At 39.0% G+C, this 26,003-nt stretch overlaps 1 protein-coding gene across 6 annotated transcripts in view; it reads left to right on the top strand.

Moving 5' to 3' along the window:
• Positions 1 to 533: 533 nt before the first annotated feature.
• The window catches only part of igf2bp3 (insulin-like growth factor 2 mRNA binding protein 3), a 144,926-nt gene continuing 119,456 nt past the window's right edge, over positions 534 to 26,003 (top strand). For 2 of the 6 annotated variants that reach the window (XM_078238751.1, XM_078238723.1), the window contains exons 1-2: positions 669 to 1,213; positions 2,302 to 2,362. In XM_078238751.1, coding sequence (XP_078094877.1) covers positions 1,039 to 1,213; positions 2,302 to 2,362 — 236 coding nt within the window. In that variant the 5' untranslated portion in view covers positions 669 to 1,038. Of the gene's footprint in view, positions 1,214 to 2,301; positions 2,363 to 26,003 lie in introns of all 6 variants that reach the window. The other 4 variants (XM_078238732.1, XM_078238741.1, XM_078238714.1 and 1 more) reach the window with 4 other exon arrangements.

The following is a 26,003-nucleotide window of genomic DNA, read 5'->3' as shown; positions in this document are numbered from 1 at the left end:
GACCAGAATTTCGATGCGATCGTGTGAATTGTCCTTTTTGGTGGGGTCCCACCACCAGTCAAAATCTGGGGATGAAGACACACGGGCAAAAGCGTAGCCTGAAGATTTTGACATTAAAAAAAAATTACGCCTTATTTATTAAGGAGCAGCCATTGCAACTTTTCAGTTTGTGGTGGCGACGCGTTATACATCTGAACGTGGTGTCCTTTCTACATTATTCAGCTTCAACGGGGGAGGGGGGAGAAGAACAGGATGGGCAGATCACTAAGAAAATACACTCCCCTTCCCCCACCACCACTAACCAACCAACCCCCCACCACCACCATCATCAGCAACTCGCGCAACCACCACATTGGGGGAACTGCAGCAGTCAGGAGAATTTTCGCGCCATCGCCCTTGTAAATGGCAGCTTGATTTAAACCAATGAATGAAATTTGCAAGCAGAGAGAAAAAAACTTGGTCAACGGTAGCGAGGCTGAAGACGCTTGATAGGATCTAAGAGTCGGGCTGTGTGCGAATGGGAAGGCAGAAGGAAAAGGGGGGGATGGGGGAAAAAAAAGAGCGCTCCAACAACTGTTATTCCACAATCGGTATGTTTCTCCGATTGTTGGTGTAAAGCTTGCCCCTCCTCCCCTCTCCCCCAGTATCTTTGAATAGCTGGCATTCCTCACGTGAGAAGTTGATGTGTAGTTTGACCACGTGGCTCATTCAGCCGGAATATTCAGGGATTTTTTGAAGCCGCATTTTATTCAGAGGCGGTGCTACGAGTAACGTGCGGTGTGACATTTTCACAGCCTGTTTGCGAAAGGGGTTTTGGGGGAAAGACAAAAAAATAGTTTTTTTTCTCTCTCTCTACAGCCCGCCATTCTAGACTGCTAACACTACTTGTTCTGGGAATTAATTTTATCATCGTCTTTTTTTGTAAGAACTCTTCCTTTCCTCCCATCTTTGTATTTAAGTCGACCGATTATTTCTCCAGAGGGAAAGATAAAGACGGAAAGATCTTTGCTTCTCTCTTTTTTTTGCAGTTTTAACAACATGAACAAGCTCTATATTGGGAATCTTACCGAAAACGTAACCACTGTGGACTTGGAAAGTCTGTTCAAGGAATGGAAGATTCCCTTCACTGGACAGTTTCTGGTGAAAACTGGTTATGCTTTTGTCGATTGTCCAGATGATAACTGCGCTATGAAGGCTATAGATACGCTGTCAGGTAAGTAATTTAATCCCGTGCACTCCCCAATGTGATCTCAAGTTTTGAGGCTAAAGAGCCGTGAACCTTGTTCGGTGCGAGGCCTAAAAGCAGCTTCTTGCGCACCACTTTCGCACAAACTGAACTGGGAGTGGGTGGTGGTGGTGGTGGAGGAGGCGGGTGGGGGGGAGGCTGTTTACACCCGAGTGTTTCACAAATACCCATTTCCACTCTCCCTACTTCCCGCCACACTTTCTTCAGACGTTCGCTGAAGGAATTGGGGATTTTCCTTCTATCCTATAATCTAATTTGGATTATATGTGTGTATATATATTTTTAGTGGACCCCGGTCTGTGCCGCCTCTGCACGCGGTCTTTTTCCCCCTTCCTGCTCTGTTTAATGATATTACAGCGCCCAGTGGCTTTTAGCAGTAACTAAACCAGGATACATTCTGCACGGGGATGCTTTTATGATTTGCTCATTCCTTATTTAAACTGGAGCAGCGGTTTATGGGGATGGGTGGGGGGGTTGAGACGGTATTGGGAGAATTCAGCCCGGGTCGCTGCACCTTCTCGCTAATTGTAGGCCTTTAGCTCGGAGCCACCATTCAAATCAATGTTTGCCTGAGACAGGAACGCACTCTTCAAATTTTATACTGCACTAAATACAAATAGAAGCGAAAGTTCCCTATCCAAAGACCATTGACACTATCAATTTTATTTTCGTTCGTTTCGTCCCGAAAGCGCGAATGCGTTTCCAGTCGGCCATACTGAGTCCCCAAAAGTGTCCTTTAGGACTCGACCACTAGAAACATGGCTGAAAATTAGGGTTACAGAACAATTGAGACCACGACTTGATTTAAAAATTTTAAAAAAAAAATACCTATTCACATCAATTTTGGGAGGGATTGCGGTTTACTGGTTTCCTCACATTTACACCGAAATTTCTTGTCAGTCGGAGCCCGAGATTTGTAAACGTTAGTTTGCCCTTGCAAGTTGTTGGTCAGACACGCACCAACTTAAACGTTTAGGGTCGATGCACTAAAAGCGGTCAGTTTTGGATGTTTGAAGTGTTTAACACGCATCCTTGTATTTTGTGTATTGCCTCAGGTAAAGTGGAGCTGCACGGGAAATCTATCGAAGTGGAACATTCCGTCCCTAAACGACAAAGGTAAAAGGTTTAATTCGTATCAGGTTTCTGTCCGCACAGGTAGAATTAAATAAAATGACTGTTTGATTAATGATATGTGTGTAGAATTAAATATTACGCAAACGGTGCGAGCCTCTGGACTTGATGTGCTTAATTTAGCATCTAGTTTCCGTTTGAACTTGCTGCTTTGTATCTATTTTTGGCCTCGTATTTTGTTTATAATCAATTTCTTGTATTTTTTTACATTGCGCGAGAATTTGATTAAAACTGCATTTGATTCGAGAAGTCCAAAGAACTTTTTAATTCAAACTCCCAAGACCCTGATGCAGTATTTTTGAAAAGTTTTGGGCGTCAGCAGGAAATGCTGTGAGATGAGCCTTGTATTATGCTAACCGACAAACACGTGAGAAGTTCTCAATTTAAGAGTTTTTAAAAATCCGAAAATCACTATCGAATGTTTCCTCTTGTACACTAATGTAGATGTGATGTGGAAGGAAAGCATTTAAATGTTTTGAGGCGTTTCACTTAAACGCTAATATGCAATCGATTATTCCATCGAGTTTAAAATTAAATGCTCGAGGATCATTCAAAAATGCTGTTGCCCAAACACACAGATGATGGAATGAGCCTAGGGTATTATCTTTTTCAGGAGTTGGAGTTAAATATTAATTTTTAAGTTTTTGGCTGTCTTAAAACCCATTATTTCAGAAAGTAATGTCAGCTGTTGCATTAAAAAAAAGTCACCAATGGTTCAAGCGTTTCATATGGATCTACAAGTTGAATTGTTTGTTTGTGATGGGATACATTTCTTGTGCCAAATTACTGGTTTTGTATTTGACTAGGATGTGATGTTTTTTCTCTAGTGGTACTTTTCTCTCTCTTCCTCTTCCCCCCCCCCCCCCCCCCCCCCCAAGTTTTTCTGCACAACAAATTTTGAATGTATGATTTAAAATGAAACCAATTTTATCTCATCAAAGTAAGTTTAGTTCAATGTAATTTGACTTTTTTGTAGAGTCCTGTGAGATTGCCCCTTGAGGTTGCTACATTTAAGAGATACAAATGATTGAATGGGCAAAATTTAGTATGGGAGGAAGGGCCTTTAGGTAGCTTCCTATCTTGACATTTGTTTCTCCCCCATTCTTCCATATAAGTTTTTGAACTCGGTCCACACTACTTTTATTCAATGTCCTATGTAGCTAATTAGTGCAACATGACTAAAATATCAATTTTGAGTGTTTTTAAAAAATATATTTGAAACTAATCCAGGAATTTAAAATAATACTTGGGAGCATGAAGACTTGAATCCAAAACTTGTGTAAATGATGTAACTTCATGAATAATGCCATGTATTATGAGACTGATTTTGTATAATCATTTAACACTTTTTTTTAAAGTAACTCAATCTAACTCGATCAAAATTGGTTAGGTAGAGTAGGAACTGTACAACTATTCTGTTAATTTTACTAATTTTGCATTGCAGTTCTTGATTTAATAAGCAAAGATTGAATAGTCGTGAACCAAATTAATTCGTCCATTCTACCCTTTCATGATGAGATAAAACTTGAAATTTTCAAGGGTGCATACGGTTCATCCTAGTACTTTTTTAACCATTTTATCAAATATGAATGGCTTAGTTATTAGCAGGAGTTCAACCTTTTGATTCTTGCCTTTGCGTCATCTTTTTAAAACTTGTGCCCATTTTTGTTCTGACCTAGAAAGTCATTGTTTGTTATTTTGGACTTCATATTGGTAAATATATTCTGAAATATAGGCCATATTGCACACTTAATTTGAAAACGCAGTTATCATGTGGAATTTTCTGAAACCTGAATTTAAGATGTTGTGTCCCTTAATGCTAGTGTGCAGTTGAAATGTCTTTGCACAGATCTGAAGGTGGAAGTATAGTCCTGGGATTAATTGCCAGTGTGACTCGTGTGCGTACTAAAATGGTGCAGTGTGTAGTCTCCTCGAGAGGCCATCTTGAATTCTCTGAGTAATATACCTTGAATCTGGGTAAAAAGCAGGGTTTAAAATTGCTGTTGTCATCCATTGGATCTCTAAGACTTCATACGTTAAATGGAACATACAAACACAGGACCTAAGAGGAAATTGAAAGTATGCTCTTTCCTAATGGAGACTTTACCTTGAGAAGTGAAACTTTGGTGCACATAAACCAACACATGCAGCGCTCTATTGGCAGGTAGTGTGTTTTTGTAGTTTGCACAACAGCTCGTGTCTGGCCTCATTTTGCATTCTACAGCTGGTGTTCCATCAGTACTGTAGTATGACATAAGAATCACAATTGAAAATAAAGATCGCTTAACAATTAACACGTTTTGTGAAATATCAAGTGAGAAAGCGGTTGTGTTTCAAAACGTTGCTTGGTTTCCAGAATTTTATTTTCAATCTGGCCCAGTAAGTTGATAACTTGGGTATTTTGTAGGTCTTAAGATCAAATACCAATCTTGATGAGTTTGACGTCAATGCATGAAATTCAGTTGCCGCCTTGGAAGGGAGACTTGATCTTTTGGGGTGGGTGTGGGGTGAAGGGAAGGGGAAGAGTTACCAAAGTCAGATCAAATTCTAATAATCATTTGTAATGGGTCTGAAGAAATTCTTGGCCCCATCAATTGTGACCCCAACCAAACTGAGGTACTCGCTGTGCATTTACATAATTCAAACATATATATTTGAAGTTTAGAATATTTGTAATGTGCATCACTTTTCAGTAAGTCCAAACGTTATATTAGCATTTCATTTTCTGACTTCTTTGAAAATATGTATAAAATATTCAAAGGATTGAGATGGTGAATGTGCTACATAAATACAAGTTATTGTATATATTGAAAAGCATACGTGGATTGTTTTTTTTAAAAAAAAGGATTGCTCGAGATAAGCTGCCCAAAATACTGTCAAAAGGATCAGTTTAATATTTGAATGTAACTTTCTTGTGTCCATTATGCCTGATAGATTCATATGTAAATCAATGTTTGTGGAATAGGATTGATCAGCTAACTTTATTTAGTCATTTTGCTATGGCAGTTTTTGGAATCTTGCATACGTATCAGTACAGGAGCCCACCCAGTTTGCTGGTATGTGAATTCTGTGAGCTGTACTTAAAGCCTTTCCTACACAAATATTCACTTTGGTCCGAAGAACTGAATTAGTGAACATACCTTTTGGTATTTGCATACTCCTACTTTGTTTTATGTAATTTTTTTTCAAACATTGCTTTGTAGGGGTTTATTGGATCTGGCCAGAATTTGCAAATGGGGGTGGGGGAAAGCTTGCTTTACTAATAACAGACCAACAATTGATATATGCAACTGTTTCACCCTGGTCTTCCTGCTCAGTTTTCATCAATGCACAATGTGCATATTTATCCAAATGCCAGAGTCCTGCATTTTTTCATGTTTCAAGTTGGGAAATTCAGTTTGAATTATCTAGTTTTTTTTCTCTTGTGACTTGAGATGTGCATAGTTGAGCAGCGAGTAGTTTCCCTCGTTTGTTCACTTTGCCTCGAGGTTTGGAGGCAAAGTGAGTGTGGTACTGCTAATCCACATCCTCATCACGTAAAGAAAGGTCAAGAGGTGGTGTTAGTAAGGGTTTCCATAAAGTTGTGTTGAGGCCAGAGGACCAATCAGGATAAAGTGTGCTTAATTTGTTATTCAAAGTGAAATTCTTGGGCCCAGCAGTCACTGCATTCCAGCTCGCGTTGGAACGTTCAGAACTGACGTGGGTACGCCCACCATTGCAAAAGCGACCTTTGTACCTGCTGTGAAAGGCAGGTTGGGAATATGGTGCCATAGAGCACTTACTGAAGCGTTAAAAGGATGAAAGACTGCACACTGTTATTGGAGAGGGCATGGTCAAAGCTTACTTGGTAGAAGGGTGGGAGTATGTAATGGGGGAGGGTTAAACCTTTTAAGATGTCTTTTATGCCTCATGTTTGAATATATGGTTTAAATTTTCAAAATGCACATCCAAACTATGCATATTTATTGGCTTTGCAGGGTCTTTTTCAGTTAGTATTTGCAGGGCAAAATTATTATAAGAAATTGAGAATCTATAATCAGTTATTGTAAAATTGTTTAATGAATTCCCAACTGAGATCCTATTCACATACACCAGTTTGAATGATATGGGAAGCGTGTGTATGTCTCTCCCATTTTGATGTTTGTAGCAGAGTTCTGTAGTCTTTACTTGATGTCACAGCAGCTGGTGTCCAGTGGACAATGTACATGCTCGCAATCTGATTATGCAAACAGCCTGCTGTCATTTGTACAACGGGCATTTTAGTTTTGGGGGGATGGGTACAGATCTGACACTTGCACCTGGGGTTAAAATCTGTCTTAAGAATTTTGGTAGCTATATGAGTAATACTTTATGAACAAAGTATTCTCTAAGCAGTGTCATTTATTTTCCTGGAATGAAATTGTAAACACTTTTTATAAAAAAAAACCTGCTTCATGTGCATTTTGGTAAGAGAAGCTTGAGGCCCAAATTGATTTGCTGTATCTGTAAAGTAATGAAAAATGTCTGTGAAGTAGTGGGTGTTCTTTCCTCTGTCTAGGGTTACTTCCTCCTTGACCTCTGACTACAATCAGTAAAGAGGGCAGCCATTGCATACTAGGCAGCTGAACTGCTTTTGATTGTTGAATCGTGTGTAGGGTATCTGTTGCGATTTCCTACCACCAATGTCTTTTTTTTCCTGTTTTGTAGATATTTTGGGATTAAAAATGTGGAAATAGTTTGTTTTATGCCATGTCATTCCATAGTGCTGTTTATGGCATATAATAGATCTGTTATGTTTAAATCTTAAGTCTGGTAGAAGTGTCCGTGCTGTGGTGTAGCCTTAGAACAACAATTTGCTAAATGCAGAGAGAATGGCGAGTATAATCTGACACGTTTGTTCAGTATATTGACTCAAACTGCTTAACAGCTCTTCATTATATTTTGAAACTGGTTTAATTGTTCACCTTGTATGTATTTAATTTCAATCTGTGGCTTATTTCCGTTACAACTAAAGTTAACTTTAGTGTTGTCTTTAAATTCAATGAGACCTAAAGTTTCAACATTATGCACTCATGTTTAACCATGACTTGGATCTAATTGATCAAAAATTATTTTAGGGGATGGGGCAATAGAAATTGAATCAAATTCCTGGATCCAGGCTGACTGCAATAACATTTCTGTGGAGAGTTGCTCTTGTATGGTCTAAAGTTTTGATTTTTCTCTGCACCACCCATTAACCTACTTGGTCCAATGTCTTAGGATTTTTTACTCAATATTTAACTATCCTCGATTTCTAAATTTTGGGTTCAATCAGGAAGATGTGCATGGTGATTTTTAAACCATGACTGGAGTACAAATTTCTTGGCTCAAAGAAAGCTTTAAGGATGTTTCTTACATTGAGGACATCTTTTGAGTGACAGGGAATCAATTTCTTCATTGTACCAGAAATCCGGCAAAAGCAGATGCAAACTATCTTTTCTGTGTATTTTGAGCTTTACAGTGTACCCATGGTAGTCATTGAGACATTGCAGGAATGAGCAAATGGCTGCAATTACAATAGCTTTCAAAAGTGAAAATTTAGTTTACTAGTAATAAATGGTGTGGCTTTTTAATGGCCAACTGTTAAAACATGGGAGTGGCTAATCTTGGTAATTTTGATTAATCTGTTACTAACTGCACTTCACCTGAAGCATAACCATGTTCCCTTCTTAGATGTGTAGAATATGTGAAAAGTGCCACTTTCTTATGGATGTGGTGTCACTGTCAGTTGCAAATGTGATGTATAGTTTTTATACAAGTTTCCAAATGAATATTACCATTCTGAGCTGATAAATTTAATCTGGTATATGATTATGGTTCAGGTAAAGTGCAGTTTAGTAACAGCTTCAAAATCTGTTTGATTCTTTTTGATATACCTAGTTAGTTTTGCATGATTGATCACGCTTGACATTTCTGTTGTGGTAATGAAACAATATTTAGAGCAAAAGTTGTAGGATACAATACCTGTGGACGATCACTTGATGGATGCATAGTAATATGGCTTACATTTTGAATCTTCGTGTCACTTTTTAATTCAGCAGTATTGAAGTTGCATCAAAATCTAATTTAGAAATCTTTCAATATACAGCTGTGTATTGAACTGATGAGCCATATCTGATGTGACACTGGGCAATGAAAGCATGTGTTGGTGTTCTTTGCTAATGTTCTTTGCTAATGTTATGTATAATAGAATAGTTCAAAAATTAATGGTGCACTGCAGAACACTTTGCAACCATGTTAATTACAATGTAGCTTAACAATTATAAAACTGAAAGTCACAATATAACAAAGGTGTTCTAACTTCCGCTTGAGTTTATTTTATAACAGTCTCGAGCTTGAGTGTTCTGAGCACAGCCACATTCTCTTAACCACTGAAAATTGTCTGGTTATGTTTCCCTGCCTTTTCTCCTTCACTTGTTTATACTGTGTGTGCAATGTACAAGGTCAAAATTCTAAAATAAGTGGAACAGGTTAATGTATGTGATGTTTTGTATTTACTAACATTGAAATGATCATTATACTGCCGTAGCTATTTGATATTAGAGATGTAAATAGTCTCTCTTAAAACTTTGTATTCATTTAAATACATGGTTAAGTGGCATTCGTCATGCCTGCTGGGATTCCTGTACACCAAATACATTTTTTAACAAGCTGAATCATGAGCTATATAATTTCATTTAACATTCATCTATGTTCAGAAATGCAATTTGTTCTCTCACTGAATTGATAAATATCAATACCTTAATTCCTTCAACTCTTCAGACCCTTGTTGACTTCTAATATTGAGAATTTCAAACTCGGGGGAATCTGTGCACACTTCTGTAAGATGACTAATAGAATATTTTAAATGTTTAGATTAATACTTGACACAGCAATTTGAAAAAAATCAAAACTAGAGTTCTAGCTGTGAAAAGGCAGCAAAATTATATCATCATCTCTTACACAATCCAATTGTAAAAAGTGATTTATGAATCCTTTCATTACAATACAAATTTACCATCTTTTAGATGTGCGTAACTTATTACATGGGAATGAAAATGTAGCCTACAAATCGTTCAATCTTTAGTTGAATTTAAAAAATCTTGTCAAAAAGCCCAAATACCTGATTTGATTTTTGAGATTTCTCTCGTTTGTTAAACTCCACTCTGTACACAGTGTTGAATCGAAATGAACTGTACCGTAACTTTTAAATATGTTTTTAGAATGCATCTAATTTGAAATAGTTGTATCCATTATTGTTTGTAAGCAAATTGGCTTAAGTCAGCAAAACATACCAGCTTTAGTCCAATAAAATTTAGCTTACTGTTCATTTACAACCCAAATGTGTCTCAATGAAATGGCGACTAGTTTTAGAAAATAATTAATTTGAAGGGATTTTTTAAATGTGCTCTCTGCAGATGGTGGCAATATTTTAAAATTATCTACTTTGGAAATGAAATGATGTGCGCTTTGAGCAAATTTTAAATTATATGGTGCAAATGGCACAGTTTTCTTTTTCTATGACTGACTACTAGAGTTGCATGCTACATGAAATTTTGCCAATGGGGGTAGAGAAGGTAAAGGAGGATATGTCTTAAACCTATTCTGAAGAATGAGTTATAAGATAGTTCTTTAATTCTTAAACCTATTCTTAAAAATGAATCACTTTAAATCTATTAAGAATGAGTCACTAATATAGTTCAAGCATAACAGCTGCTGAAATATTAAAATACAAGTTGCAAAAGTTGACGTGCTGCTTTCCTGAATTTGAAGTTCTGTGCGGTTTAGTCTACATGTTGTAACTTTTAAAATCCAAGATAAAATTGGATTTGCTGTTGCATTTCAAATTGCTAGTCACAGGTTTGATCTTTTATTCCAAAAGATTGAAAGATCATCATCTAATATGATTGATGTAATCAAGATATCCCTGATTAAACAGACTAATGTAGAAAAATTAATGTTAGTGTTAAAATAAATTTTTTACTTAATGTCAAGCTTGTTTGTGTGCTCAGTTTCTCCTCTACTGAAAAGATTTGCTTATTCTCTCCAAAACCGTTGTTCCTCTTCCTTATCAGAAGTTCTCTAAATCCTGCCTCTTTGCCCAAACTTTTGATTATCTATCCTATTGTGTGCCTTTATGAGGTTTCTTTTTGATACGCCTTGTAACATGTTTAAAAAATGCTATATAAATACAAAATTTTGTTTTTAATGCCAGGGTATAATTGCACTAGGCAGTCTTGAGTACCTCAACATGCTGCAAGTGCTGACTGGCTAATCAAATGGGGAAATCTCAGCTGAACTTGATCTTGTCCCTATCATTTGCTTTCAGCGAGGGTCACCTGATCATGTTTGGGAGCCAGTTTACTGGCTGTGCTTTCTCCTCTAAACTAGGGGTACCAAGATCAGTTGTAAGACTTGACTGCTGCTATGGCTAAGACTATGTAAATCAACCCAGGCTACTGATGTACCTCAGACTTTCTTAAAAGTTGGATGGGTTTATTGACTTCTTGTATTTAAATGTTTGCTCTAAAATTCAATTCATTTTAACAGTTAGTTATCTTGATATTAAATGCTGATAATGCATCCCTAGAGTAACTACATTTCTCGAATTCAAACTGCTTCAGAATGAAGCGATTTCTGCATTAAAATGGCTGAATTTGAAGTTTTCCTTTTAAATTTAAAAGTTTCTTGGAACACCAGTAAAATTTGTGTACTGGTTGTAAAGTTCTTTGCAGAAAGAAAATATGCAGCACCATGACCTCTTTACTGAAGACTGAAATTAATTCATAATTTAAGATTTTGTATAGAAGGATATTAAGTTGTATTTAAATAAGCTAGCTAGAGTATTTAGTAATACATTTGTTCAATTTTTTCTGAACATGCTATGAAATATGTAAACATAGCATTCAGGTTTAATTTCTAGGTTCCATTTTGTCAAATTTGAATTGTTTTGAGATATTAAATGGGCTATATAAATGCAAGTTGTTGTGATTTGCTATTAAAATTGACAGGAACAATTGTGTGTACACTGACCATTCAATAAGTGGCCCATCTTTAGTCTTGGGTGTGTTTTTGTTCTTTAAATGTCTCCCTTATTTCTTTCATTCCTCTCATCCCATTTGTTACTTGATGGAGTAAGATTTTACCAAGTGCCTGTTACTCTTTAGCAACTTGTTTAAGTGGGCATTGTTCACTTGAGGCCTTTGAGACTGGTGGATAGTTGAAAATATAACTCATCTGGCTTAGCGTTTGCTACCCAGCTCTATCTCACAGAATCCTGATTGCAACAACACTTTTTGTGCCTTTTTAATATAGTAAAACCAGCCAGGGTACTTCACAGGGATAGTATTAAGCAGAATTTGATTAAATGAAATAATGTTACACCCTTGGTCTATTGCATCCTTTAGTGCTTGTAGTTGTGGAAAGTTAATCTTCCATGCTATCTTTGCAACACAACCACTCTAGCAATATCCTCAATCATCATTTATAAATTCCTTTATAGCTTTGCAACCTGTCCAGCCCCGACACCCCTCTCCAGCCTGTGTTCCTGGTGTCCATTAACACAAATCACTAGAGCTAGTGCACTAGTAGAAGAAAATCATTTAAGGAGTCTAATGAAATGTTAGCCTTATCCCAAGGGATGGAATACAAAGGGTAGATGCTATTTCAGTTAAGAGAAGATTTCGCTCAAATTGCGATCAGTTTTGGGTGCTGAATCTCAGGAAAAATATATTGATCTTGGGAGGTATGGGGTGGATTAACCAGACTCGAGTTCAGTGTTTTAATTATGAGCTGTGTTGCATAAAATTCATTTTTATTCTTGTGTTTAAAAGGTTGGAGGCTGACCTAATGGAAATGGTTAAAATGGTAGGGATTCATTAGAGTAGATAAGAGAAACTATTTCCTCTGGAAGAGGAGTGCATAAGGGCATAGAGCTGGGTAAATTGAACAACAAAATTAGGAAGCACTTAGGCATAATTTGAAGATGAGGCAGAACTGCGGACTGAGGAGGAAGATGATGATGATGGACTTCAAAAGGACATAGGCTGGGCTGACACAAGATTAAGTTTAATGCAGAGAAGTGAGGTGATGCACTTTGGTAAGAAGAATGAGAGGCAATATAAGATAAAGGGCACAATTCCTCACAGGTGCTGCAATAGAGATACCTGGAGCGTATGTGCACAAATTTAAAGTGGCAGGACAGATGAGAAAGTGGTGAAATAAGGCATAGGAGATCCTAGGCTTTATAAATTGAGGCAAAGACTACAAAAACAAGGATAGTACAATGATCCCTTACAAAATACTGGGCTGGCCTCCACTCTAGTATATTGTGTCCAATTCTGATACTTCTGTGACTAGAGAAACAAGGGTGTTGAAAGGATTTTGAGTGGCTCCAGGGACGAGAGACTTCAGCTACCTGTAGATTTGAAAAGCTAGGGCTGCTCTCCTTAAAACAGAAAAGTTTGAAAGGGGATTTGATGAAAGTGTTTAAATCATGAGGGGTCTAAGCCAAGCAGTTGAACCAGAGGACACAGATTTAAAATGATTGACAAAAGAAGCAAGGACTAGGATTTGTAATACACTGCCTGAAAGGTGGGGTTTAGACTAGCTGAGTTGCGTTTGCAGAGAGCTGGTATGCACATAGCACACTGCATTCTGCGCTGCAGCCATTATATGAAGTTCAGATCAACCATGATCTAATCTGAATAGTGGAAAAGGCTCAAGGGGTGGAGTGCCCAGCTCCTGTTTCTATGCTATAACTGACCTCTCTTCACCAGCACAAGTGGCAGAACCTCTAGGAGTCTTTGCCCTAAACTTAAATCCCTTTGCATTGTTTTCAAAAGCGTCTTGGAAGTAATGGACCAAAAAGTATGTTTTTAGTCACCTCCCTCAAACAATAGAGATCCTTCTGAGGAAATCCTTTGGGACATTTTGCCATTGTAGAGAAGGCTTGTATTTTTGGGGATTATCTACATGGAATACACCAATCCAAAATGGTTTCTAGTGTTTGCCTCTTCTGTGGTTGCACTTTCAAAATTGAGTTTGACAATATGTACTTGAAGAAATTTTTCTTAATGTAAATAACCTGTCCTGTAGAAGCTTTGGAGAAAATTCTGAATTTTGTGATGCATTTTGATAGTCATGAGCGGGTATTTCCAGTCAAATATCAAGACAGATTTAAATTTAAAAGTAAATTGATCATGAACAAATGCGATTTTTCAAAAACTAAGTCTACCTCCAGTTTATGTCTTGAAGATGGTTTGTGTTTAAGCGTTGTGCTTTTTGCTTATAGGCTTGCCTGGCATGTTACAGATCAAGATGATTAAGTTGTAAATGTTTGCAAAATTTGACAAGTCAAGACCAGAGTATGATCCTTGATCTTCATTCAGATTTGTAATTTCACAAGAAAAAGTTGCAATGTAAAATGGTTTGTAACACACTGGTGAATAATTTAGATTCTGCACTTTCTGAATTTCGTTTATTTGTAATTTGAGTTTGGTATAAATTTGAAACTTTAAATGAATGGACTGAGTTTTATGAACTTGCAAATTTGATTTAAATATATTGTAATCAAGGAGTCTTGAATGCTGTTTTATGCCATTTATATCGAAAGCTTTGAGTCGAGCCTGAAATCAAATCTTAGTTTATTGTCCAGTTGTAATCTGATTTGTTTAATTCAGATTTGAAAACACTTGTACTGAACATTAATACTTGTAAGTTTCTTTTGAAATTCAAGAAAAAAATGTATTGCTGAAGCCTGCGGTACAGAGAATTTGAACCAAATACAGATGCAAATGTAGATATGCATCTTGGCAAATAACAAAACTTGAAAAAATGGAAGCAGGTGAACGTGTCTGAGCACAACTTGATCAAATTGGTTACAACTTCACATCCTATTTACCAAAATGAAGCACTAGAAAGATCCTGTTTCTTAAAAACTACATAATTTGGCCTTTCTGATTTGCGATCTTCTTTGAAAATAGAGAATGTAAAATAGCCCACAATTGAAATAAATGTGTTTGGCTGGTCCATTTACTTCAGGATGGATGCCGAGGCCTTTTTAGGTAAACCAGAGGTTCACTGAAATGATATTGGTGATCAAGGAGAAAGTAGTGTGTTTCATCAAGTTTAGGAGGCAATCTGGTTTTAAAACCTGGGGTTTAGATAGCAGTAATTTGATCAGAACTACTTGTACTGATTAAGTTGGTAACCAGATGCTAGAAGGTTAAGGTAATTAAAAGACTTGAGATGATGAGAAAATATTTATTTTTACGAAGAGAGCTACAAAGACCTGATGTCCCAGGCATGCTGGTGGAACTATAATGGGGGGGGGGGGTGCAGCAGTTTGAAGGAGTGAAGTTTACAAGATGAGGAAAGGTCAGGGTAAAGTGGATAGCTCTTTAAAGTTGGCACATTCATGGTGGTCTAAATGGCTATCGCCATTGTAAAATTCAGTTTTTGAAAAACTGAGTAGACTGTGACTCCGTTATCTGGCAAAGACTAGATTTGGAGGAGACCTGATAAGAGACTCCCAAATTTGTGAAGGCGCCTAGTTGGGCAGATATTGAAAAAACAACTTTCCACTTCCAGATGAATCCAGACTGAAGGCACATCAATAAAATATGGGGAAAAAAGATCAAATGAAGAATTTAAGGAGGAATTTATTTTTGGAGCAGTAAGTATATTAAACTTGTTGCCACATGAAATAATTGAAGTAGATAGCATTGATACAAGGAGAGGCCTGATGCATTCATGACGGAGAGAGGGATAGGGGCTAGTGGGAAAGGTAATTAGAGAAGGAGGAGGTTTGCATGAATTATAAGCATCTGAACTAGACTCTTTGAGTTTGTGTTCTGTACAATAATTGTATAGAATAATTGTCCTGGCTGGAGACAAGACACATCTCTTTAACCTGTGCTTAATCCCCTCTCCACTCACATTGTCTGTACCTTTAAGACTTGATTACCTATAAAGACTCGCATTCCCAACCATTATTTTGTAAATTGAGTTTGTGTCTTTATATGCCCTGTTTGAGAACAGAAATCCCACTCACCTGATGAAGGGACAGCGCTCCGCAAGCTAGTGGCTTGTGCTACCAAATAAACCTGTTGGACTTTACCCTGGTGTTGTGAGACTTCTTACTGTGTTTACCCCAGTTCAATGCTGGCATCTCCACATATTAATTGCATGTACAGTTCAAGGGAGAAAAGGATGGATCTGGATTCCCTAAAAAGTGAGAGACCTTCACTTGAAATTGAAGAAAGATGCAGAAGACCGGTTTGGAGCATTCCATCACAACTGTCTTGGGTGGACAGCTAATGATTATGACGAACTAATGGGGTAACCTCAAGATAGAGGACTATTAAATAAAGATGCCCGTTTTCTGACTCTAGCCTTTGTTTGTAGCAAGGGTGATTCTTAAATGCAAATTAATTTACAAGCTCTTTCTATGCAAGTCAGTGCAACTGACTGGTGCTTTCAAATCTCCAGCTGGTGAATTAATGCCGAGATATAAAATCAACTTGTTCCATTCCAATTTTGTAGAAAGCAAATGACCTGACTATAGCATGTAGTATACTAGAGTATTGCAAGTGCTTTCGCCAAAGCTTCAGGAAAATGCTGGCATTCCCTTTGGAAATGAAACTGAAGTTATCCATTTTCAGACGTGCACTGTCTCATTGCAACTATTTTTGATAATGGGGATGTTGTTGGGATCCAAGAGAAAATGAAAGATCCATCAAGACTGACTTTTCCAACGATTTAAAATGTCTCGCCCTTTGTTCAACCTCTCCATGGTCCCACCTCAAACCTTCAGAAAACTGCATTCCTCCAATATTTACCTGTTGTGTGTATTTCACTTTGTTTGCCACTTCAGCAGTGCAGTCCGTAAGTTCTAGAATTTCCTCTGTAAACCTTGCCATTTCTGCCCTTCTGTTTTATTTAAGGCGCTTCAAACAACCTACCACTTTAAATAAGCTTTTGGTCCGGATGCCATTCTCTTTATCTGCATGTCAACTATTGTCTAGTTACGCTCCTGGGAAATGGTGGGGGGCAGGACAGAATATAGGATTATATAACAAGGTATCAATGCAAGTTGTTTCAACCTAGTCCCACTATCACTGACTGAGGGGCGACACGGTAGCACAGTGGTTAGCACTGCTGCTTCACAGCTCCAGGGTCCCGGGTTCGATTCCCGGCTCGGGTAACTCTCTGTGTGGAGTTTGCACATTCTCCTCGTGTCTGCGTGGGTTTCCTCCGGTCTCCGGTCCTCCCACAGTCCAAAGATGTGCGGGTTAGGTTGATTGGCCAGGTTAAAAATTGCCCCTTCGTGTCCTGAGATGCGTAGGTTAGAGGGATTAGTGGGTAAATATGTGGGGATAGGGTCTGGGTGGGATTATGGTTGGTGCAGACTCGATGGGCCGAATGGCCTCCTTCTGCACTGTAGGGTTTCTATGATGATTTCTATGATGATTTGGACCAATTCTATATGCATTGTGAATAGATCCCAGCTCAATTCAGATTAAATGATGGTAGGGTCCTACTCTATATATAAATTGCATTAAAATGTAGACTAGAGGCCAAAATAAGTGTACAAAGTGGGAAGGCAACTGTACATAGGAATAACTGTTATGCCGGGGTCTGCTTCGACTAAGCTGAAACCTCCAACCATGCTTTTGTTACTTCTGGACTCAATGATTCTAATGTTCTGATTGGCCTGACACCATACATAAATTTGCTGCTTGTAGCCTAACTCTGACCTTTTAAGCATCTCTGATAGTAATTGTTCCACCATATGTTCTTTAGAGCACAGCATCCAAAGCCCTAAGTTTTTGAATTCCCTCTCTGATTGTCCTCATTTTAAGACATTCCTTTAACTTGCGTTTTTGACCAAGCTTTGGCTATCTGCCCTCACATCTCCTAATGCGGCATTGTCATTTTATTTATAAAAGCCCTTTGAAGCATATTGAAATGTTTTGATACAATTTATAAATAGCCTTGATATTGTCGTACTTGGAATTTTCATCTATGGCTTTGTATTTTTGCCAACGATTCACATCTCTTCTCTTGAGTCTTCAAGTGGGGTAGGGTCCAATTTGACCAAGGCATTATCAGTTAGTCGAGGCAGCATACATTGTAATTCGCTGATGCAAAGGTTACAGCTGCATTTCCCATCCTGTGATGCCACTTTTCTGTGATAATCTGGCCATATGGTCCCTCAATCTCCATGCTCTACTATAGAGTTTTGGACTCTGTGCTTTGACTTCAACAACTGAAAACATGATCAATCTCCTGAAATGATCACCACCTCGCTTGCACAAATTTTCGTCTTAAATTTTTGTTAATTTTGGACATCCATTGGATCTGCGAGCACTATCAGCTCTCTATACTGTGCAACCTTTGGTAGGCGATCATTAATTATGAGAGAGCTGTAGATGCTCAGTTGCTGAGTATATTCAGACCAGTTGACTAACTGAATTGAGTGAAATGGGATTCGTGCAGGAAGGTGGAATTGAGGTAGAAGATCAGTTATTTTCTTGATTGGTTGAGTAGGTTCAGTGGATTGAGCAGCCTATTCCTGCTCCTATTATGTCTTCAGTCCTCATTCTGAAGTGAATGTGTTGGTTTTCAAATTGAAAGGGATGGGGTAGGATTCTTGGGTTGGAAAAGACTAATGGAATTGTTTGCTTCCTTTTAGTGAACATATTTTCCCTTTCTTGGCAATCTTTTGTTCTGTTTACTATCCCCCATGTGAACTATGCCTTGTTCTGTCTTGCAAATGTTTCTTTTATTGTACCTCCTTATTGTCTCATGCCAATATCACTTTAACCATTTAACCATATTCTGTTTCCATTTGAGCAATTTACAGCCCATTTATATCTTTTCCTCCTCCTTTTCTTCATCTGTTCCTCCTTTTAATGCTGTCCACCTTATTTTCTAGTTCTGAAGGTGTTTCTATACCTCAAGTATTAACTTGTGTCCTCTACACTGTTGCTGAGTGTTTCAGATTTCCAGAGTTTTGTGTGTCATTGGCTCTTTATTCCTCCACAGGACGTGGGTGGCAGTCCTAGGTCAGCATTTATTGCCCATCCCTAATTGGTCCTTTAGAAAGTGAGTCTGGGGAGTTAATGATGGAAAATAAGGAGATGGTAGATGAATTGAACAGGTGTTTTGCATTCGTCTTCACTATAAAAGGATACAAGTAACATCCCAGAAATAGCTGTAAGTCAGGAATTGAAAGGTGGAGAGGGACAGCAATTACAATCAATGGGGAAAGTAGTATCAGCAAATTTTTGGAACTGCGGGTTTATTAGTCCATGGATCCCGATGGATTTGAGACAGTTGTTTCATTTTTCAAAATTTCCATTAGATTGGAAAATAGCAAATGTAACTTGTTTATTCAAACGGAGGGAGACAAAGTGGGAAACTACAGGCCAGTTAGCTTAACATGTCTTAGCAAAAATGTTAGATATTATTAAAGACTTTAGCAAAGGGCACTTGGATGAATCCAAGGTAATAGGGCTGAGTAAATAGCCAAAATTTTCTGGCAACCCTCTGCTTCGGTCGGGTTCCTTGGTGGCAGAGGATACAACCTGCTGAGTGGGGAGAATGGAAGATCCCACCACCAGCCAATGTCAGGTGTCATCTCCACACTAAAACATTATGGGTGGGCTGGGGTGGCCTAAGATGGTTTTGTAAAAGGGGAATTGTGCTTAACCAAGTCACGTGCTGTGGATAAAGAGGAACCAATGAATGTGCCATACATGGATTTCCAGCAGGCACTTGATGAGGTGCCACGTCACGTTTTATTGTGGAAGATAAAAGATCGTGTAGCAGGTAACATATCAGCATGAATAGACGATTGGCTAGCTGACAAGAAACAGGCATAAATGGTTCATTTTCTGGTTGGCAGGATGTGACCAGTGGCATGGCAAAAGGATCAGTCCTAGGGTTTCAACCCGTTACAATTTATATAAATGATTTGGCTGACAGCTGCAAACTTGCTGATGATGCAAAGATAAGAACATAAGTTGTGAAGAGGATATATGAAGGCTACAAAAAGATAAAGTTAGGTGAGTGGGCAAGGTTCTGGCAAATGAAGTATAATGTGGGAAAATATGAAGTTGTCCCTAAAAAGAGGGCATGAAGAATAAAAGCATATTATCTAAATGGTGAGAGATCTGATGTCCTATACATGAATCACAGTTGGTATGCAGGAAAAGATCAATATTAGAAATGGGCAAGTTATTTTATGAGGAAAGATTGGGCAGGCTAGGCTTGTATCTGCTGTAGTTTTGAAGAGTAAGTAGTGACTTAGTTAAAACATATAACATCCTGAGGGGATGACAGGGTGGATGTGGAAAGGATGTTGCCTCTTGTGGCAAAATCTAGAATTGGGGGGCACTATTAAAAAGAAGGGGTCACCTGTTTAAGGCATAAATGAGGAAACATTTTTCTCGAGTTGAGATTTTGGAGTTCTCTTCCTTGGTATTTGAAGGAGAGTCTTTGAATATCTTTAAACCAGAAATAGATATATTCTGTACTCTTGATAAGCATGGGATGAAAAATTAGCACATGGAGGCAAGAAGTTGATATTAAAATTGGATCATCCATGATTTTATCGGCTGGAATTTTCCTTGGGGCAGAGAAGACCTTTCGTGGGGGGGGACCTGATTGAGGTGCATAAAATCATGAGGGCAGAGGGTGGATAGGAGGGAACTTTTCCCCTTAGCAGAAGGATCAATAAGTAGGGGGCATAGACTTAAGGGTCAGGAGGTTTATAAGAGATCTGAGGAAAAACCTTTTCACCCAGAGGGTAGTCAGAATCTGGAACTCACTACCTGAAAGAGGTTTGGAGGCAGGAACCCTCACAACATTTAAATGGTATTTAGATGAGCACTTGAAATGCCATAGCATACAAGGTTGTCTCTTTCCGTGCTGTACGACACTCTGACTCTATGACTTCAATGGCGGAGCAGGCCCAAGGAACAGAGTGGCCTACTCCTTGTTCATCATTGCCCTCAAAGGTGGGGCTCAGCCATTGCCTTGAACTGCTCTAGACCAAGTGGTGTATGGTGCTGATCATATTTCTGTGGCCCGTTGGGACATATCCAAAGATGGTTAGGCTTGAGATTATAACCACAATGCATACATAGTGTTGCAAAGTTGGTGTTTGTAAAATTAAAACACAAAAATATATAAAATGCTAAGCGTTGTCAAATTGCATGGTCTCTTTGAAAGGTAGTGTTTTTTCTGCATTTAGAGTTAAAAGAAGAGCTAAAGGTGCACGCAGTACACAGTGAAACATTTGTATTGAGGGGCCAGGCAGTAGTGTTGCCAAGACAACAGGTTGTTTTTGAATTCTGTCCAATCAGTTTAAACTAGGCACTTAGCTAGCGGCAGCCTATTAGATTTAAATTTGATGTTATGGTAACCTGGGAATCAATCCTATTGTGGGGATGTTGGTATGGCATCAGGAGTATTCTATTTTTTTTGTTAAGTGGGAATTGTATTTATCTAAACAGCATTCCATTAGAATAGTGGCTTATTCAGTTTGTTAATAGTTTAGTTAACCTGTTTACTCTTGGTTAGATAGTGTTATTTGTTGATTTTAAAGTGAGAGTCTCGGAGCTATTTTTGACTTAACCACAAGTTGAAGAGCGGATCGTGTACACACTTTTAACAGATTATAAAGCGAGGTATTCCTCTTTGAGTGGTTAGGTGTTAACTCTGAGGATCAACCTCCCCTTCATAACCATAGCAATGAATCCTTCTGTCCTAAACTGCAGGTGTGCATTGGAGTTTGATCAGTTCTCCTGAAAGCAGGCTGAATTTTCTTAGGTTTTTTTTGGAAAGTCATATTTTGCTTGTGCTGTTCATTTAATTATCAGGTTATGGATCCACTTTTAGGAACTGCAGGAACTCTGTAAAGTTAATGAGAAGAATGGAGCGGCATGGTGGCACAGTGGCCAGGGATCCAGGTTCGATGCCCAGCTTGGGTCACTGTGTGGAGCCTGCATGTTCTCCGTGTCTGTGTGGGTTTCCTCTGGGTGCTCCGGTTTCCTCCCGCTGTCCAAAGATGTGCAAGTTAGGTGAACTGGCCATGCTAAATTCTCCTTCAGTGTACGTGAACCGGCGCTGGAGTGTGGCGATTAGGGGATTTTCACAGGAACTTCATTGTAGTTTGAATGTAAGCCTAATAGTGACTAAACCTAAATAAAAACTTAGAGAACTTCACCTACCTTTTTAGTTAAATTCAGGCCCTTCAACAGACTATTTTTGTGTTGCTGGCAGTTGTGGGTGGGTAAAAATTGACAGCTTGAGTCAGGACTTGCAGGGAGCTTCTCCTTTCTATTCTTTGAATGTGGGAAAGCTAGGTTACGATCTCTTCTACTTGCCTCCCCTCCACCAAAAGTAAAACGTTTACTAGAATGTGACTACCAAAATACACTGGCAGGATTGGGTAGAATTAGTGTGGCAAGTAAACATGGACATAAAAGACTTTGGAAATATAAAAATAACATTGATTTTTAAAATGAAGGCTGAGTTACGTATGCATCTCCTGCTCTAATTAGCTCCCACTTCTACTGAAGACCACATTGATCTTTACTTCCTGTATGTGGTTAGGATGGCCTATATCAAACCCATCTGTCTTTCCATGCAACATTTGCCATGCCAGACAATCTTTCTATGACTGGCTGCCACAGTTATATAACTTGTTGCAGAAATGCCACTTCTCGTTTACTCATGTCAGGAACCAAAAAATAGCTGTGAGGGGCAGGAATGAGATAAGATGGCAGATATAAATAGGGGACCAGATTGAGGAATGCTGCCCAATGTCTTGTGCCTGCAATTCACAAGCCATTAGTTTTTTAAGTTGCTGTGTGGAGTTTTATGAAGTGGTTGTATTAAAAGATGTAGCTCAGACAAAACCAGGAATGATCAGAGAAGGTAAAAGAAGAGTTGTGGCAATATTAAGCCTGATACCGGTAGAATTAGATGGTTCTAGGTCTGAATCTGTTTGGCTTGATGGAAAAAACATGATGCAATGAAAAAGGGAAGGGAAGAAATGATCAATGTCCCAGTTCAACAAGGAAGAATTTGTTTCTGGGAAATTGGGCAAGGGTGTTTTACAGAAGGTGATCGTCATTTTTATATTTCCAAATCATGATGACGGGGATATCAAATAGGGGGTCCGCGCCGAGAAGGAAAGAGAAACTCAGGGTCGATAATTATTGAAAGCAAGTGTTTGGGGCGGCATGGTAGCACAGTGGTTAGCACTGCTGCTTCACAGCTCCAGGGACGTGGGTTCGATTCCCGGCTCGGGTCACTGTCTGTGTGGAGTTTGCACGTTCTCCTCGTGTCTGCGTGGGTTTCCTCCGGGAGCTCCGGTTTCCTCCCACAGTCCAAAGATGTGCGGGTTAGGTTGATTGGCCATGCTAAAATTGCCCCTTAGTTTCCTGAGATATGTAGGTTAGAGGGATTAGCGGATAAAATATGTAGGGATATGGGAGTAGGGCCTGGGTGGGATTGTGGTCGGTGCAGACTTGATGGGCCGAATGGTCTCTTCCTGCACTGTCGGGTTTCTATGATTCTATCTAGCTAACGGTTAGCACAACTTCTGGTTGAAAGGAATTATGGAGAGACCAGAAACTACCAAAAAATCATGACCTATTGTCTTATCAAATGATGGAGTAGGCTTGATAGGCTGAATGGCCTCCTGCTGCTCCCAAGTCCTATGTTGCTATTTTTAAAAGGGCAACAGAGGAAAAGTTAATTTCAACAATTTTTAGAATGTATTCAGCAAGGGTAGATTAGGTAAAGGAGTAATAGAGCAATAAGAGAATATTCAGGGAATAGTATTTGGGGTCCAGACTAGGCGTATTCCATTTGAAGGAAAATGTACAACACCCAAAGCTCGTGCTCTGGATGTTAAAGGAAAATAAAAGTTAAATAACAGAAATTGGAGGGTGGTGATAAATGTCAGGAGCAAGATTCATTAATAACCAGGAAGGTTATTAAAACAGCAGATGGAAATTGAAAAGGTTGATGTGAAAATATGATGAGCAAGCAACTTTAACCCTAAAACATTTTATAACAAAAGTGTTAGTGATTTACTAGTGAAAAGGCTGGAATTAAGGTAGAGGGTGGGGCTAAAGTATAGAATCAAAGAATATTGCAGTACAAAAGGAGGCTGTTCAACCTATCATACCGGCTCTTTGTTAGAATTATCTAATTAATCTCATGCTCTTTCCCCAGACCACGAGTCTTCATTCAATTCCCCTTTGGAAAGTCGTGAAATAAATTTTCAGTATTACTAGCGTACTTTGTATCTGTCTTCACGAAGAAAGCTGATACAAATTTGCAAGTCATAATTTCCCTATAAAGATCAAGTCTCATCGCCGATCTCATGAGAGGACTCTGAAGTCTGGAAATTTTCACCGGCTGCTCCTCCCCAGTTGGGAAATGGTGTTCAAAGTCCCAGTTTGTCAGTGATGCTAGAAAAATGTTCAGGAACTAGGTGTATCTTAGAATAGAATCCCTACAGTGCAGAAGGAGGCCATTTGGCCCATCGAGTCTGCACTGACCACAATCCCACCCAGGCCCTACCCCCACATATTTATCCGCTAATCCCTCTAACCTACGCATCTCAGGACTCTAAGGGGCAATTTTTAACCTAGCCAATCAACCTAACCCGCACATCTTTGGACTGTGGGAGGAAACCCACGCAGACACGAGGAGAATGTGCAAACTCCACACAGACAGTGACCCGAGCCGGGAATCGAACCCGGGACCCTGGAGCTGTGAAGCAGCAGTGCTAACCACTGTACTACCGTGCCGCCCTGACTCAGTCTCTTGTCAAGCACTGGGTGTGCTGGCTTCCATTGTTGCTGATTGCCTGAGTTTTAAGGTAACCAACAGTGGAATGAGTCTGGTGGCAACTGGAGCAAGCATTAGTGACTCAAGTGCCAGAGAGAAGATGTTGGACTCTCATTGGTAACATCAGCACGGGAAGGGGTTAATTACACAGCTGGTGAGTTATTTGTCAAGAACAAGTCTTCAGTTCCTGTAATTTTAGACACTAATTTAATAAACAGAGGCATGGGGGGTACCTTAGTTCTGTCCTTTGAACATACATCCTATAGCGTGGGAATTCCAGGATGCTTCTCATATACTGAGTAACCACTGACATAGGGAGTATAGTCAGCTGGAGGATTTTTGGACCTTGAACTGTAGCAGCTATTGCTGTAATGCAATCCACAAGACTGAGTGCTTTGTAGGTGACGTGTGAGATGGGAGGAGGAATGTGCGAGATGGTGGCCGAATGGTATTGTCACTGGACTAGTGACCTGGGTTTGAATCCCACCACAAATTTTGAATTCAATAAAATAAACATCTGGGATTAATAATGGACCATGAAGAAATTGTTGATTTGTTGTAAAAATCCATCTGGTTCACTCAGGAAATCTGCCATCCTTACCTGGTCTGGCAGGCATGTGACTCCAGACCCACAGCAATGTGGTTGACTCTTAAATAATCTCTGACATGGCCTAGCAAGCTATTCAGTTCAAGAGCAATTGGGGTTGGGCAATAAATGCTGGCCTAGCCAGTGACATTCACGTCTCGTAAAATGAAAAAAATAAGTTTCGGGAGATGGTCACACTAAAGCAGTGGCTCCCAAACTTTTTTCACTGGGCCGCACTTTTGGAATAAAAATTTGCTCGCGCCACACCAAGTTTTTTATTGATGATAAATACATTCAAAAACAAAAAAAAAACTCCAAGCAGTGCTTGATTCATAACATAGAACACAACTATATAATATGATCATGGGACATCCAGAAAGTATAAAACAATGCAGCTACATAAAAACACGATTCATTCCCAAAATATGCTTATAGACGAGCCTCTTACGTATGTAACCTTAAGTATACAAACTCAATGAGAGGTGTGAGCTTGTTTTTGTCGGGTAATCTCATTTATATTAGGTCTAATTTGAGACAGACAGACAAACTCCCATCTCCTCATCAACACGAAGCCTTTCTCTTTTCTGGTCTTTGATATTTGTCAGAGCTGAAAATCCCTGTTCACAACAATGTTGTGGAGAACTGTAGAAGAATAGCTAATGCTCTTGAAGAGATGCGTGGATCCTGTTTCTGGTTGTATATCCAAAAAGAGTCCAGTGGCATACTCCCGTGTTTCATTTTCAAGGTGCGATCACTCGAAATGCAGGCCATTTCCTCCTCCTCATCCAATGTCAGACCTGAACAGCTGGAATTCGCAAAGGGGTCTCTAACCCAGTTGAATTTTTCTGTAGGCAACGATGGGAAGTAATGATCAATCTTTTCTACCAGTGTTGCAGGATGTTCCTGGATGAGGCCGTACAATTCATTGCTTTTTAAAAAACTTTTTACCAATGGGAACGTTTCGAGGTTATGTTGCATCGCTCTTCCGAGCCAGAGCTGAAGCTTTTTTTTTGAATGCAGTTAGTTTGTCTGTAGTTGTGTGGATATAGTCATCGTGGCCTTGCATACTGGCATTGAGCACATTCAACCGGGAAAAGATATCGGCCAAATATGCCAGCTTTGCGCACCAGTCATTGTCATCCTGTTGGTGGTACAATGGGTTCT

The sequence above is a fragment of the Mustelus asterias genome, chromosome 2, assembly GCF_964213995.1.
Source record: "Mustelus asterias chromosome 2, sMusAst1.hap1.1, whole genome shotgun sequence".
Taxonomy (NCBI): domain Eukaryota; kingdom Metazoa; phylum Chordata; class Chondrichthyes; order Carcharhiniformes; family Triakidae; genus Mustelus; species Mustelus asterias.
This window is presented reverse-complemented; position numbering and strand designations above follow the sequence as displayed.